Source organism: Rana temporaria, chromosome 3 (genome assembly GCF_905171775.1).
Source record: "Rana temporaria chromosome 3, aRanTem1.1, whole genome shotgun sequence".
Classification (NCBI taxonomy): domain Eukaryota; kingdom Metazoa; phylum Chordata; class Amphibia; order Anura; family Ranidae; genus Rana; species Rana temporaria.
In genome coordinates, this window is record NC_053491.1 from 194,285,532 (window position 1) to 194,301,426 (window position 15,895).

The following is a 15,895-nucleotide window of genomic DNA, read 5'->3' on the forward strand; positions in this document are numbered from 1 at the left end:
ACCCCTGTGGTGGGATGAGAATTTCACATCATAACTAAACCAGAACTTACAGCAGAATGAAGTCTGTCCAGTCTAGCAAACTTGCAGCTGAATTGCTTGTTATCTGGGTCATTAGAGTAGTTTTCATAGCCAAGTCTCATGTACAATGAGCAACATATAAACAAGTCACAATTATTTAACCTGATTAAATGTAAAATTAACCGCAAGCTAATTACAACAGGATATAGCTTAGCTACTACCAGAGTTATGAAAAATCGAATGATTTGAAATAACTTCCAACAGTTTGAACCACTGAAAAACATTACCACAGGAAAAGCAAAACTCTCACTAGGCCTGACAGTGCTAACTTGCCAAGACCATGACGCAACACAGGGTTGCACTAAAATTAGAAACAACTCAGTTATAAATATTTGTGTCCACTTGCCAAGCCCATTCAACTGCAGAGTTCCAGTATTGCAGTTTGACGTAAGAGCAACAAAGTTAACTTTATTATAACACCTCCAAATACGGAAAGGTTTTTTCACAGTAAGAGCTGTGAAAATGTGGAACAGACTCCCTCCAGAGGTGGTTTTGGCCAGCTCAGTAGATTGCTTTAAGAAAGGCCTGGATTCTTTCCTAAATGTACAGAATATAACTGAGTACTAAGATTTGTAGGTAAAGTTGATCCAGGGTAAATCCGATTGCCTCTCGGGGGATCAGGAAGGAATTTTTTCCCCTGCTGTAGCAAATTGGATCTCATGCTCTGCTGGGGTTTTTTGCCTTCCTCTGGATCAACTGTGGGTATGGAGTTGGGTGTATAGGATTTTACTGTGTTTTTTATTTTGTTTTTTTTATTTTTTGTGGTTGAACTGGATGGACTTGTGTCTTTTTTCAACCTGACTAACTATGTAAACATATTGGCTATAGAAAAGCATCAACCACAAATTTAAATGTTGCAAAGGAAATTAAACATGGTAAAAATGTGTTTGCCATAATTAACCCTGTCTGGACTGTGCTGGCAGATATCTCATCATTTATAAAATAGATCTGAAAACTGTGTGCTAACAAAGGGTTAAACGTTTTGAAGTTGTGCTACCCCATTGTATGTTTATGAGAACTGGAAAACCCTTCAATGTCAGCCTCCCCCCCAGCCCCACCTATATACTTACCTGAACCTGATTTTGATCTAGTCCTGTGCCTATCTACAACAGCGCTGCTCTGCTCTCTCCTCTCTCACAGGAGGCTCGGCAGCAGCGGGAGCCATTGGCACCTGCTGCTGTCAACAAAATCCTGTGAGAAAAGAACAGAGGGTGGGGCCAAGCCGTTCTGTGTGTGTCAATAGAAGCACGCAGTGTGGCTGGGGATAGTGCCCGCACAAGTGAACCCATAGTAATTGGCTTGCTATGGGGGCACTCAGAGAGGAGGAGGAGCCAGGACCACCGGCAAGGAACCACAGAAGTGGAGGATTGGGGCTGCTGTGTGAAAAAACATTGTACAGAGCAGGTAAATATGACATGCTTGTTATTTTAGAAAAAAAATTATGCCTTTACAATTATACCAAATATGACCTGTTGTAGAGGTAATTTTTAGATAGTGAGGGTGTACCCAAAGGGGAATATAACAGTGGAGGCCTTCTTTGCACACTATTTTTATTGGATTCAGTGATTTTTCGGGGGGGGGGGGGGATTTGTATTTATGCCCTTTGTCGTTTTGTACACTACACAGTGACTATATTTACATTTGCTTGCACGTTGTGATCATTTGTCTGGATTACATTTTCATTGAATTGGACTTGCACTTTACCATTTAATATGCAGTTATTTTGGGGACTTTTGCATATTTTGGGGATTTTCACATTTTTGGTTTGATCACACATGTATATCATTTCTGAATAATTTTTTTTTTTTTACTCTGTGGGGTTAAAAAATACAACAATTTTCACATAATGTCTGCATATAAAATAATATTTTCTGCAGTTGTCGGAGCCATATCTGAACATGAAGGTTTGTTATATTCAGAATTAGTCGCACTCTCATGTCTCCCTGTGCCACCACACCAAGTGTTTCCTCTGAACCTGGTGATTCTGTCACTCAAAGACAAAACTGATAAATCAGATTTTGCAGAAGTAGAAATTGTGGAAGGTTTTTGCCATGATATATTACATGAGTGGATCCTTCTTCAAACTGTTCTTTTTTTGACCTGTAATCTCCTTTGTAAATCAATTTTACATTTCATCTTTTGGTGAACCTCTTCAGTATTCTTACTTTTGGATGACCTTCCTTTGAGACATGTTAGCACAAATGGTTGGTAACACATTAATTAAATGCCTATGCAAAATGTATCAATACAAGTTTTCTCTCAAGTTTTTTGGAAATGTTGATACTTCAACGTAGGTCCCAGTACTGTTTGATGACAAATGACTTTTCTTTGTGTTGAGTTCTGTTTGCCACCTGGTTATGGTATCTACAATAAACCTTATAGGGAAAAAAGGTATAAATATTTTTACCATTACTATGGGCCAGATTCTGAAAGAATTACGTTGCTCCACGGCAGCGTAACGTATCTGATTTACGTTACACCGCCGCAGGTTTACAGCGTAAGTGCCTGATTCACAAAGCTCTTACCTGTAAACTTGCGGCGGTGTAACGTAAATCTGCTTGGCGCAAGCCCGCCTAATTCAAATGGGGCGGGCACCATTTAAATTAGGCGCATGCTCCGTCGGGAAAATTACCCAACGTGCATTGTGCTAAATGACGTTGCACGGACGTCATTTGTTTAGACGTTAACGTAAATGGCGTCCAGCGCCATTCACGGACGACTTACGCAAACGACGTGATTTTTTAAATTTCGACACGGGAACGACGGCCATACTTAACATGGCTTAGAACAACTAGGGCTCAGCCCTAATTTTACGACGTGTATCTCGACGGAAACGACATAAAGTTAGAGCGACGGGTAACGCGGACGTTCGTGGATCGCCGTAACTAGTCATTTGCATATTCCTGCGCCGAACGTACTGCGCATGCTCCGTCGGGAAAATTACCCGACGTGCATTGCACTAAATGACGTCGCACGGACGGCATTTGTTTAGACGTTAACGTAAATGGCGTCCAGCGCCATTCATTTACGACTTACGCAAACGACGTGATTTTTCACATTTCGACGCGGGAACGATGGCCATACTTAACATGGCTTAGAACAACTAGGGCTCAGCCCTAATTTTACGACGTCTATCTCGACGGAAACGACATAAAGTTAGAGCGACAGGTAACGCGGACGTTCGTGGATCGCCATAACTAGTAATTTGCATATTCTACGCCAACCACAATGGCCTCGCCACCTAGCGGCCGGCATAGAATTGCATCCTTAAGATCCGACAGTGTAAGTCAATTACACCTGTCCGATCTTAGGGCTAGCTATGCGCAACTGATTCTATGAATCAGCCGCATAGTTAAGACGGGCAGATCACAGAGATACGACGGCGTATCAGGAGATACGCCGTCGTATCTCTTTTGTGAATCTGGCCCAATGTTTGTATTTTTGGTTTTCATTTATGAAATAGTGGTATGCTTGCGTTAAAAAGGCTCCATGTTTACATTCCTTATATGTTTACATCTGTTGTTCTTACTTTGATAAATTCAACACGTATACCTGTATATTGAATGTAAAAAGACTCCTGGTTGTCAACTTCTGAAAGGCAAGTCTGTACATCATGCTAGGTGACTGTTAACCTAGTAATGACAACAGGATTAGGGCAATGTTACTGGAGGACATTGTTGTATTATATCTTATTTGGTGCCCATTGATTTGGGGATGGCATGAAGAATGGAACTATGCTGCTGGAGGACAATCCTCTGATATTACTGCATGTACAATACTATAGTCTGTGCTGTATTTTTTACTGATACTTGCAGTTTGTGTGGCTAGTGAAAGTGAAATGTGAGGCCCCGTACACACGGCCGAGGAACTCGACGTGCCAAACACGTCGAGTTCCTCGTCAAGTTCTGGGATGAAGCCGCCGAGGAGCTCGGCGGGCCGCCTTCTCCCATAGAACAACGAGAAAATAGAGAACATGTTCTCTATTTTCTCGACGAGCTCCTCGGCGGCTCCATCGAGCCAAAAGTGTACAGACGACAGAGTTTCTCGGCAGAATCCGGGTTTTGACCGAGTTTCTCTGTGAATTCTGCCGAGAAACTCTGTCGTGTGTACGAGGCCTGAGTCAACCTGCATTCATAGTGATTTCCTAAGACCCAACAGTCATTTTTTGTTTGTGTCACTGGCAGGTGTGGTTGCTATGTTGTTGCTGTTCCCCCTTTTTTGTTCTTTTGGGCTGTTTCTTTGCTTTTCTTTAATAGTTGTTTAATTTTTTTCCTAACTTTAGGTAAAAATAAAAATAAACAAAAAAATTAATTCTTTCAATGCAGAAGAGCCTGATTCTGCACTCTCCAGCTTTAGTAAATAAACCCCACTATGTCTCTTCTACATTAAAGTTTCTTTCCTGTCTGTACACCCTGTACATGGCCAAAGTTTGGTACCTGGAAGTCAACCGACCTAAGATTTCAGAGGCTGACGGGGACCTCTAAAACACTGCACTGTTGGAGAGAAGGTGCCACATTAGGAAAAATACACTGCTCAAAAAAAATTTAAGGAACACTTTTGAATCAGAAGTTGAACTATGCTGCTGGAGGACATTACTCTGATATTACTGCATGTACAATACTATATTCTGTGCTGTATTTTTTACTGATACTTGCAGTTTGTGTGGCTAGTGAAAGTAAAGCCAGGTTGGCTTTGGCCAATTATGTGAGGGAGTGAGTATTACCACACTACCAAGAAGTGGGGGATGGGGAAAAAGAAAGGGGGTACGGCTGCGGCACTGAAAGGTGTATCAGACCATAATATATATAAAGAAAAGGGTAGTGCTGAGCTGTAAATAGGGAATGGGGTTCAAGTGTAGAGGAAGTGTAGCAAATCCTTATATGTAAAAAGATACAGTCTGACTAGTGATCAAAATGACAATGTGAAAAAATATTGACATCAAAATTAACGTGCTACAGTGCAGCTAATCCAGCTGACAAAAGTAGGGTAATAAAACGTGACAGTGCTAGTATCATACAGTGTAATACAATAATAATTGGTGTACTGTTAACCAATGGGGTGTACAGCGTGCATAACACAACACACAACAGTGACTGAAATAAGGCTAAGTTAAATGTCCATGCAACAAAAAGCCTATAAGCATAACGAAGGAAAAATCCAAAAATAAAAGTGCAGGTGTAGATGCCAAAATAACGTAAAGGTTTCCGGTGTTCTCTTCAAACCAAGTGAGGATGTCCCCTTACCTTACTGCTGTAAGGTAACAGCATATCAGCCCAAATACACTTTCTGGTCGTGTCCGCATAGGATGTTATCCAGATGGACTGTAATTGAAGAGATAGATCCCTCTCGGTAGTCACGTCCGAGAAATGACAGTGACTCGCACCCAGGGAGATAAAGTGCCAATAGTGCAGTATTGTTTTAAAAAGGTTTATCAACAAAATAATACACTAGGGTACTCACATAGCTGTGATAAAATCAGGCATGTAAAATGAAAGAGTGCGTTCGCCGATGTCACCTCCGGCACCTCTTGGTGGACTCTTGGTTACGCTCATACGTGTATTCGTCACCTCTCGTGACTTCCAAAAGTGTACCGGAGGTGACGTCGGCGAATGCACTCTTTCATTTTACATGCCTGATTTTATCACAGCTATGTGAGTACCCTAGTGTATTATTTTGTTAATAAACCTTTTTAAAACAATACTGCACTATTGACACTTTATCTCCCTGGGTGCGAGTCACTGTCATTTCTCGGACGTGACTACCGAGAGGGATCTATCTTTTCAATTACAGTCCATCCGGATAACATCCTATGCGGATACGACCAGAAAGTGTATTTGGGCTGATATGCTGTTACCTTACAGCAGTAAGGTAAGGGGACATCCTCACTTATTTTGAAGAGAACAACGGAAAACCTACCTTTTCTTCACGTTATTTTGGCATCTACACCTGCACTTTTATTTTTGGATTTTTCCTTCGTTATGCTTATAGGCTTTTTGTTGCATGGACTTAGCCTATTTCAGTCACTGTTGTGTGTTGTGTTATGCACGCTGTACACCCCATTGGTTAACAGTACACCAATTATTATTGTATTACACTGTATGATACTAGCACTGTCACGTTTTATTACCCTACTTTGTCAGCTGGATTAGCTGCACTGTAGCACGTTAATTTTGATGTCAATATTTTTTCACATTTGATCATTAGTCAGACTGTATCTTTTTACATATAAGGATTTGCTACACTTCCTCTACACTTGTACCCCATTCCCTATTTACAGCGCAGCACTACCCTTTTCTTTATATCTATTTTGGCCAATTATGGCTCAGGGGGTTTAGTACACGCCCCACACTATAAAAGGCCGCCTGAAGGTCAGCCTTGTGTAGTGTGTTGCGGTGGTTAAGAGAAGACAGAGAGAGAGAGAGAGTGTCATTTTTTGTAGGTAGATAGAGCAGGTAGGAAGGCAGACAAGTCAGTTAAAGCTACAGTGTGTAGAGGATATATATGCATCCCAGGTGTTGTATATATATTTATACACTGTATAGTTTAGCTAGATCCGCTCTTCCTAATTTACTGACAGGCAGGCAGGTGATTGTGCTACCTGCAGTATTCTCACATGGTGTACTGTCTGTGTCCTCTGTAGTGTGCACCTAAAGCTACGTGGTGTGTGTACTGTCCGTGTCCTCTGCACATTGTGCACCTAAAGCTACGTGGTGTGTGTACTGTTTGTGTCCTCTGCAGTGTGCACCTAAAGCTACGTGGTGTGTGTACTTTCTGTGTCCTCTGCAGATTGTGCACCTAACGTAAAGCTGGTGTTTCTCATATTTACTCCTAGAAGCAGGGATCTGCTCATACTAATACTACAGGCAGGATATATTGCTGCAAGTACTTTCATGTGGTGTACTGTCTGTGTCCTCTGCAGTGTGCACCTAAAGCTACGTGGTATGTGTACTGTCTGTGTCCTCTGCAGTGTGCACCTAAAGCTACGTGGTGTGTGTACTGTCTGTGTCCTCTGCAGATTGTGCATCTAACGTAAAGCTGGTGTTTCTCACATTTACTCCTAGAAGCAGGGATCTGCTCAAATTAATACTACTGGCAGGGTATATTGCCTCAAGTACTTTCATGTGGTGTACTGTCCGTGTCCTCTGCACATTGTGCACCTAAAGCTACGTGGTGTGTGTACTGTCTGTGTCCTCTGCAGTGTGCACCTAAAGCTACATGGTGTGTGTACTGTGTGTGTCCTCTGCAGTGTGCACCTAAAGCTATGTGGTGTGTGTACTGTCTGTGTCCTCTGCAGATTGTGCACCTAACGTAAAGCTGGTGTTTCTCATATTTACTCCTAGAAGCAGAGATCTTCTCATATTAATACTACAGGCAGGGTATATTGCTGCAAGTACTTTGACGTGGTGTACTGTCTGTGTCCTCTGTAGTGTGCACCTAAAGCTACATGGTGTGTGTACTGTTTGTGTCCTCTGCAGATTGTGCACCTAACGTAAAGCTGGTGTTTCTCATATTTACTCCTAGAAGCAGAGATCTTCTCATATTAATACTACAGGCAGGGTATATTGCTGCAAGTATTTTCACGTGGTGTATTGTCTGTGACCTCTGCAGTGTGCACCTAAAGCTACGGGTTGTGTTTACTGTCCGTGTCCTCTGCACATTGTGCACCAAACGTAAAGCTGTAGTTTCTCAAATTTACTCCTAGAAGCAGAGATCTTCTTATATTAATACTACAGGCAGGGTATAATGCTGCAAGTACTTTCATGCGGTGTACTGTCTGTGTCCTCTGCAGTGTGCACCTAAAGCTACGTGGTGTGTGTACTGTCTGTGTCCTCTGCAGATTGTGCATCTAACATAAAGCTGGTGTTTCTCATATTTACTCCTAGAAGCAGGGATCTGCTCATATTAAAACTACAGGCAGGGTATATTGCTGCAAGTACTTTCACGTAATGTGCTGTCTGTGTCCTCTGCAGGCCATTAGTATGTCTGGAAGGACAACAAGGAGAGACAGAGAGTCACGAGCCGATAAAAGAGGGCAAGCAGGCTCTGCGTCTAGAGGCAACAGTGCTGGTCGTGGACACGGTGCATCCTCATCAGCACGTGGCCCTGGGACACGCTCGTCCTTTTTTCCGGCAGCTGGCTGGGTTGAGCCGCAACATGCCGAAGACTTGGTAGAGTGGATGACCAAGCCGTCCTCATCCTCCTCATCCTCTCTCACCCAGGCTCAGGGTACTTTGTCTGGCAAAGCAGCTGCCAAGGCGGCCTCTTCCCTCTGCTCAATGGCATCAGTCACTCCTTCCCTAGCCCCACCATGTCCTCCTGAGGAGTCCCCCGAACTGTTTGACCACAGTGTTGGGTACATGCTGCAGGAGGATGCGCAGCGTTTTGAAGGCTCCGATGATGGTACACAGCTAGAGGAAGGTAGTAACGTGAGCCCAGAGAGAGGGGGTGCCCAAGAAGGACAGCAATCTGGCAGTCATGTTTCCCCAGCTGCAGCATACTGCCAGGTTTTCTACAGTGATGAGGAGGGAGGGGATGATGAGGTCACTGACTCTACGTGGGTGCCTGATAGGAGAGAGGAGGAGGCACAGGCACATCTCCAATGAGGCAGGATGCCCTCCAGGGGCCAGGTTAAGGGCAGCACATCGACTGCATCACAACGCAGAGCTACGCATGTGCAGGGCACTGCTGTCTCACAGCGTTATTCCAAAAGTTCTTTGGTGTGGGCCTTTTTTGAGACGAGTGCATCAGATCGCACTGCTGTTATTTGCAACATATGTCTCAAGCGTATCTCGCGTGGCCAAAACATCACCCGCTTGGGCACCATATGCTTGACCAGACATATGTCGACCTGCCATGCAGTTCATTGGCAAGCGTACCTCAAAGACCCACACCAAAGAACAAAGCAGACCTCTCCTTGCTCCTCATCAGCTGGGATCTCCAACCCCACTATACCCTCAGTCCTCTCTGAAGCCTGCACTGATAGACTAAAGGTGTAGAATTAGGTGTGTCACAGCCAAGTACTTGCATGCAATCTACTGTCGGTACACCGATGGCAGATTGTACCAGGCAAATTTCCCTGCCCCAGCTGCTGCAGCGCCGAAAGATGTTCTCTCCCAGCCATCCACATGCCCGGCGGTTGAATGCTAGCTTAGCTAAATTGCTAGCACTTCAACTGCTGCCTTTTCAGTTGGTAGATTCTGCCCCCTTCAGTGAGTTTGTGGAATTTGCGGTACCTCAGTGGCAAGTTCCCAAACGCCACTTTTTCTCACGGCTCTCTACCAGCATGTGGAAGGCAATGTCCATGCCTCGCTGGACAGGGCGGTCAGTGGTAAGGTGCATTCTACCGCTGACTCATGGTCCAGCAGGCATGGACAGGGACGTTACCTTTCTTTCACGGGGCATGGGGTGACTGCTGGCAGCTGGGAAGGACGCACGACAAGGTACAGTAGTGTTGGAGGTTGTTCGGCCACCACGCCTCCAAAATGGTACTACTGGTTGTGACACACCTCTCTCCTCCACCCCCTCCTCTTCTACTTCCTCTGTGGTCTCTTCCTGTGCTGATGTGTCTTCGGAACCAGCGGTGTTCCGTAGGCGTTCAAGGGGCTACGCAGGTACGCAGGCAAAGAGATGCCATGCGGTGCTTGAGCTGGTGTGCTTGGGGGACAGGAGCCACACTGGGTCAGAGGTTCTGTCAGCTCTGCAGGGGCAGGCTCAGAGGTGGTTGATGCCACGCCAGCTTAAGCCAGGAATGGTGGTTTGCGACAATGGCACCAACCTCCTCTCCGCCTTGCGACAGGGACAACTGACCCATGTGCCCTGTTTTGCTCATGTCCTTAATGTGGTGGTGCAGCATTTCTTGGGCAGGTACCTGGGCTTACAGGATGTCCTAAAGCAGGCCAGGAAACTCGGCGTGCATTTCCGACGGTCATATAATGCCAGTGCTTGGCTGGCAGACCTCCAAAAGGAATACAACCTGCCCAAGAACCGCCTAATCTGTGACATGCCCACCAGGTGGATCTCTACGTTGGCCATGCTGCAGCGGCTGCACACGCAGCAGAGGGCCATCAATGAGTATCTGTGCCTATATGGCAGCAGGACAGGGTCAGGGGAGCTTGTTTTTTTCCCCCACACCAGTGGGCCATGATCAGGGATGCATGCACTGTCCTGTCACCATTTGAGGAGACCACGAGGATGGTGAGCAGTGACAGTGCATGCATCAGTGAGACCGTCCCTCTTATTCACCTGTTGGAGCATACGCTGCGTGGAATAATGGACAGGGCCCTTGAGGCAGAACAGAGGGAGGAAGAGGAGGACTTCCTTACCTCTCAAGGCCCCCTTTATACAGACAGTGTTCCTGCTTGCCAGCCTATCACACAGGAAGAGGATGAGGAGGAGGAGGAGGAGGAGGATTGTGTCAGCATGGAGGTGGAGCCTAGCACTCAGCATTAGCAGCAGTCTTCAAGGGATCAATTACAGTCCCAAGAAACCCATGGACTTGTACGTGGCTGGGAGGAGGTGGCTGGGGATCATGTCATCCTCAGTGACCCAGAGGACTCCGCACCGAATGCCTCAGCAAACCTACGTTGTATGGCCTCCCTGATCCTGCAAAGCCTGCGGAAAGATCCTCGAATTGGTGCTATTAAGGAGAGGGATCATTACTGACTGGCAACCCTCCGTGATCCACGTTACAAGAGTAAGGTTGCGGACCTTATCTTGCCGGCACAGAGGGAGCAGAAGATGAAACATCTTTGGGAGGCCTTGCAGAAAGGTCTGTTCAACGCGTTCCCAGATACTGGGAGGTTACAAAATCCTGGTCCTGGACAACGTGTTGCTGAGGCTTCGGTCAGTCACAGAAGGAGCGGTGGAGAAGGTGGCGGTCTGAGCGATGCATTCAGACAATTTTTTAGTCCGCAGCCCCAAGGTATGACCAGTTCCAGCAACCATCGCCAGCATCTGTTTTACATGGTGCGGGAATACCTAGGGTCAAGATCAGACTTGGACACCTTTCCCACCGAAAATCCTCTGGCTTACTGGGTCTTGAGGATGGATCACTGGCCAGAGCTTGCACAGTACACAATTGAGCTACTGGCTTGTCCTGCATCCAGCGTTCTTTCAGAACGCACATTCAGTGCTGCTGGAGGCTTTGTAACCGATCACAGGGTGCGCCTCTCCACCGACTCGGTCGATCGACTGACCTTCATAAAAATGAATCAGGCTTGAATCACCACGAGCTACCAAGCACCTGATGCTGATGTAACTTGAATATTTTTTTTTAAATGTCAGATCCCTTCAAGACTGCCTATGCTGATGCTGAGTGACTATCCTGCTTTGCTGAGTGACTATCCTTTTCCTCCTTAATGATCATGCTGATAGCTTGTATGAACATTTTTGGTTCTGGGCACCGCCACCAGTGGCTAAGGCCCAATTTTTCTGCCCCTGTTTAACAGGGGCGTGTAATTACAATTTTTTATGCAATACTTTGCAGCAGGTTTATTCCTGCGCTCCAACTATAGTATCTGTGAGGGGTTGCAGTGTTGTGGCACCAGTACCAGTGCCCAAGGCCCAATTTTTCTGCCCCTGTTTAACAGGGCCGTGTAATTACAATTTTTGATGCATTACTTTGCAGCGGGCTCATTCCTGCGCTCCAACTAGAGTATCTGTGAGGGGTTGCAGTGTTGTGGCACCAGCACCATCACCACCACCAACAAAGACCCAATTTTTCTGCCCCTGTTCAACAGGGGCATGTATTTACAATTCTTGATCTAATGTTTCACAGCAGGGCCCATTCCTGTGCCCACCAAGAGTAACTGTGAGGGCTTACAGAGTTGTGGCACCAGCACCACCACCAACAAAGGCCCAATTTTTCTGCCCCTTTTCAACAGGGGCATGTAATTACAATTTTTGATCTAATATTTCACAGCAGGGCCCATTCCTGCGCCCACCAAGAGTAATTGTGAGGACTTACAGTGTTGTGGCACCAGCGCCAGCACCAAAGGCCCAATTTTTCTACCACTGTTCAACAATGGCATGTAATTAAAATTCTTGATATAATAGTTCACACAGCAGGGCATTCCAGCACCCACCAAGACTAACTGTGAGGGCTTACAGTGTTGTGGCAATACCTAGGGCCCAAATTTATGCAGAGTATATACGGCAGGCCCCTACTTTCAAACATCCAACTTACAAACGACTCCTACTTGCAAACGGAAGGAGACAACAGGAATTGAGAGAAAATCTACCCCTAGGAAGGGAAATTCTCTTCTGTAAGAGGTGTCTCCTGTCCACTGATGCTTTATTACCAATCCTTGTTTCACAAAAAAAAACGAATTTACAAAAAATCATTTGTCATTGGGACAGAAAGTGAATTGAAATCTTCTGAACAGATGCACACAGACAGCAAAACACATGTTACAGGGGTGATAACCCTTCTCTATGTTTTCAGAAAAGCTTAAAAATAGATTTTATGGCTGGAGCTACACTTAAAAAAAGTTACAAAAAAAAAATTACAAACAGATTCTACTTAACAACAAACCTACAGTCCCTGTCTTGTTTGCACCGTCTGTATACTGCTGTTTAAAGTATATAGGGCCAAAGGGGCTTGTAATGACCTGGGGGGAGGGGGGGGATCCCATGCTATTTTCCTCAATGATTTTCATCCATAATGCAGGGACCAGACATTACATTAAAGCCGCAAGCAGTTTAAAATTACTTTTTTCTTATAGTAATCTCATTGTGTGCAGGGACAGTTCTAAACACGTGCCACTTCACAGGCATACTATAGACACCCAGCAGGTACGATATTTAAAGGAATTTTTCATTTTTTTTTTCACTTTAAGCATCATTAAAATCACTGCTCCATAAAAAACGACCGTTTTTAAAACTTTTTTTCCATTGATACATGTTCCCTGGGGCAAGACCCGGGTTCTCGAACCTGTTTTACGACAATAACTTGCATATTAGGCTTTAAAATGAGCACTTTTGAATTTGAATGTTCGAGTTCCATAGACTTCAATGGGGTTCTAAATGTTTGTGCAAACGTTCGGTCCGTTCGAAGGTTCTGGTGCGAACTGAACGGGTGGGGGGGGGTGTTCGGCTCATCCCTACTTTTTACAAGGCTACTTTTATTGACATAGAAATTGTTCCATTTCTTGAGATGAATGAATATTGGGTTGGTCATTTTTATTCTAGTTGAATTGCAGTGCATCATCATTAAAAATGGACAATACTTTGGGGTTGATTCACTAAAGACAAATCCAGTTTGCACTACATTTGTAAGTGCAGTCACTGTAGATCTGAGGGGAAGCTCTGAAATGAGGGGAAGCTCTGCTGGGTTTATCATCCTATCATGTGCAAGCTAAAATGCTGTTTTTTTATATTCCTTGCGTGTCTCCCTCATATATACAGCGACTCCACTTTCAAGTGAACTTTCAATGCACATTCAAGTGAACTTTCAATGCACATTCAAGTGCACTTGCAGTGCACTTGTAGTCCAAAGTGGATTTGCCTTTAGTAAATAACCCCCTTTGTTTCCTCATGCTTTTCCTGGAATACGCAGTCTTCAAAGTAGTGTAGCCCAACAGTGCTTCCTTACATAAATAATGCCCAGCTGTGTCTCATCAAATTCCGTTCTATAGAACACGCTTTAAAATATGTGCAGCTACATACTCAAAACCTTTAAAGAAAGAGAATAAAGTGTCATTTTTTGATTTACAAATTCACCCTGCCAGCTCTATCCCTCTCGAATTAAAAATAACTGGTTGTTAAGTAGCAGGCCAGGAAGCCGGCCGTTATGTCCTTAACAACCAATGACTCATCAGCTGTCAGCTGGTTTCTCCACTGACATCTAAATGCAAACAAAAGAATGCCAATAATGAAAAAAAATGAAAAAAAATGCGTGTGGTTCCCCCTATCCATACCAGGCCCACACCATTTTTTTTTAAACGTGTGGGCCCCCCCAAAAATCATGCCAGACCCTTATCTGAGCATACAGCCTGGCAGCACAGGAAAGGGGGGGACAAGCGAGTGACTCCACTCCTAAACAATACCAGGTCACATGCCCTCAAAATGGGAGGTGCCTTGTGGTGGGAGCTCTGCCCCCCCAAAGCACCTTGCCCCCATGGGGATGGGGACAAGGGCCTCTTCCCCACAACACTGACCGGTGGCTGTAAGGGTCTGCGGGTGGGGGGCTTTTTGGAACCTGGAAGACTGGAAGTCCTTTATTAAAAAATGTAAATCTATCGTCAATCATGACGCCCTCCACACCGCCGACCCGAAAAAATAAAAAACCTGGTCCCGACGAAGGCTCTCGCTGTCTGCCAGCTCCGCCGTCTTAAATAACTAAGGGTCATGCCATCATCAACCAAGAGCATGTTGGGTTGGTGATGTCACAAGGGGTGGTGACATTACAGGGTGGCCCCACCCCTTTAATTATTTAAAGTGACTCTTAAGTCCCCTTTTTTTCTCTTTAAAAATAATAAACATGTTATACTTACTTGCACCATGAAATGGTTTTGCACTGTGCAGCCTGGATCCTCCTCTTCTCGGGTCCCTCGCCGGTGCTCCTGGCTCCTCCCTCCTGTTGAGAGCAGCTTGCTATGGGAGTAATCAAGCCGAGCAGCAGCTACGTGTGTCCATTTAGGCACAGAGCCATGGTAGGGCCCCGCCCCTCTTTCATGATTGGCTAACTGACTTTGATTGACAGCAGCAGGAGCCAATGGTGCTGTTGTTATCGTGCACATCGCTTAGCAAACTGACACTGTTATACAAGCAGTTTACATTGTACTTTGTAGCAAAGTGTAATTTCTTCAATGTTGTCACATGAAAAGATATAATAAAATATTTACAAACATGTGAGGGGTGTGCTGACTTTTGTGAGATACTGTATGTATGTATATATATATATATATATAACACACATGTGTGTTTGAGCTTTGGGGTGCACACCCTAATTCAATAGGCTGTGCACACCTATGGTAGGAGCACAGTCACATACAGTATGGAATGGATGGGAAGATATTCCGCCCTTTGTCTGGAAATCGGACTCATATTTATTGGGTTCCCCAGTGGTGAGGTATCCCGCTTGAATCCTTAGCTTTGAAACACTGTTATTGTTATTACAATGGTATCAAACATACCTCATGGCATATCAATAATGGGAAAAAAAACAATAATTGTGAAGACTAGCTGCAAAAGAGAGAAACACCTTTGTTTATCCTGTGGGAGGTGGCAAGGACATTAGCTACAGCAAGGAAACCTTTCAACTTGATCCTCTAAAATATAGGAAGCTGAAAGATGATCCACTCCACCTGTTTCTGACCAGAACCACATTTATTGTGAAGTTGGCTGTTAATTTTACAATGTATATACCTGATTCAGCTTCTACCTTATGATGTCTTTTCTTTATATTGTTATTTTTCCCTTACAGAACACTGAAAAAATATGTCTTTTACAAAAAGTGTTGGAATTTTATATGCTAGTAAATGAAGATGTATGGACCAAGGAACTACCAGAGCAAGATATATGTGAGATGCATGATCTTCTAGTATATTTTAAAGACAACTGTATAAAATGTGTAAGTTCAGTTATTTAACTTGCTGCCATACTGTGCATTTTCATGTATTCTGTTTTATTGCCTGCTATTACAATGAATCCTTGCACTGATTTATTTGTAGGTAGACTTGATGTTTTTGACACTGCCCTTAGGGGGATCTGTTGTCTTTTTTTCTGCCTCTAAACACCCCTGCATATTAGCTTATGTGTCCATGCACATATAGGCATTTAGAGGAGTTTACAGGCAAGGGCGTTTAGAAACAGAAAA

The 15,895-nt window shown here is 44.5% G+C and overlaps 1 protein-coding gene across 1 annotated transcript in view; it reads left to right on the top strand.

Annotated features, from left to right (window-relative positions):
- The window catches only part of LOC120931996, a 91,664-nt gene that overhangs the window by 16,660 nt on the left and 59,109 nt on the right, over positions 1-15,895 (top strand). Inside the window, exon 3 of the mRNA XM_040344044.1 lies at positions 15,503-15,649. Coding sequence (XP_040199978.1) covers positions 15,503-15,649 — 147 coding nt within the window. The remainder of the gene's footprint in view (positions 1-15,502; positions 15,650-15,895) is intronic.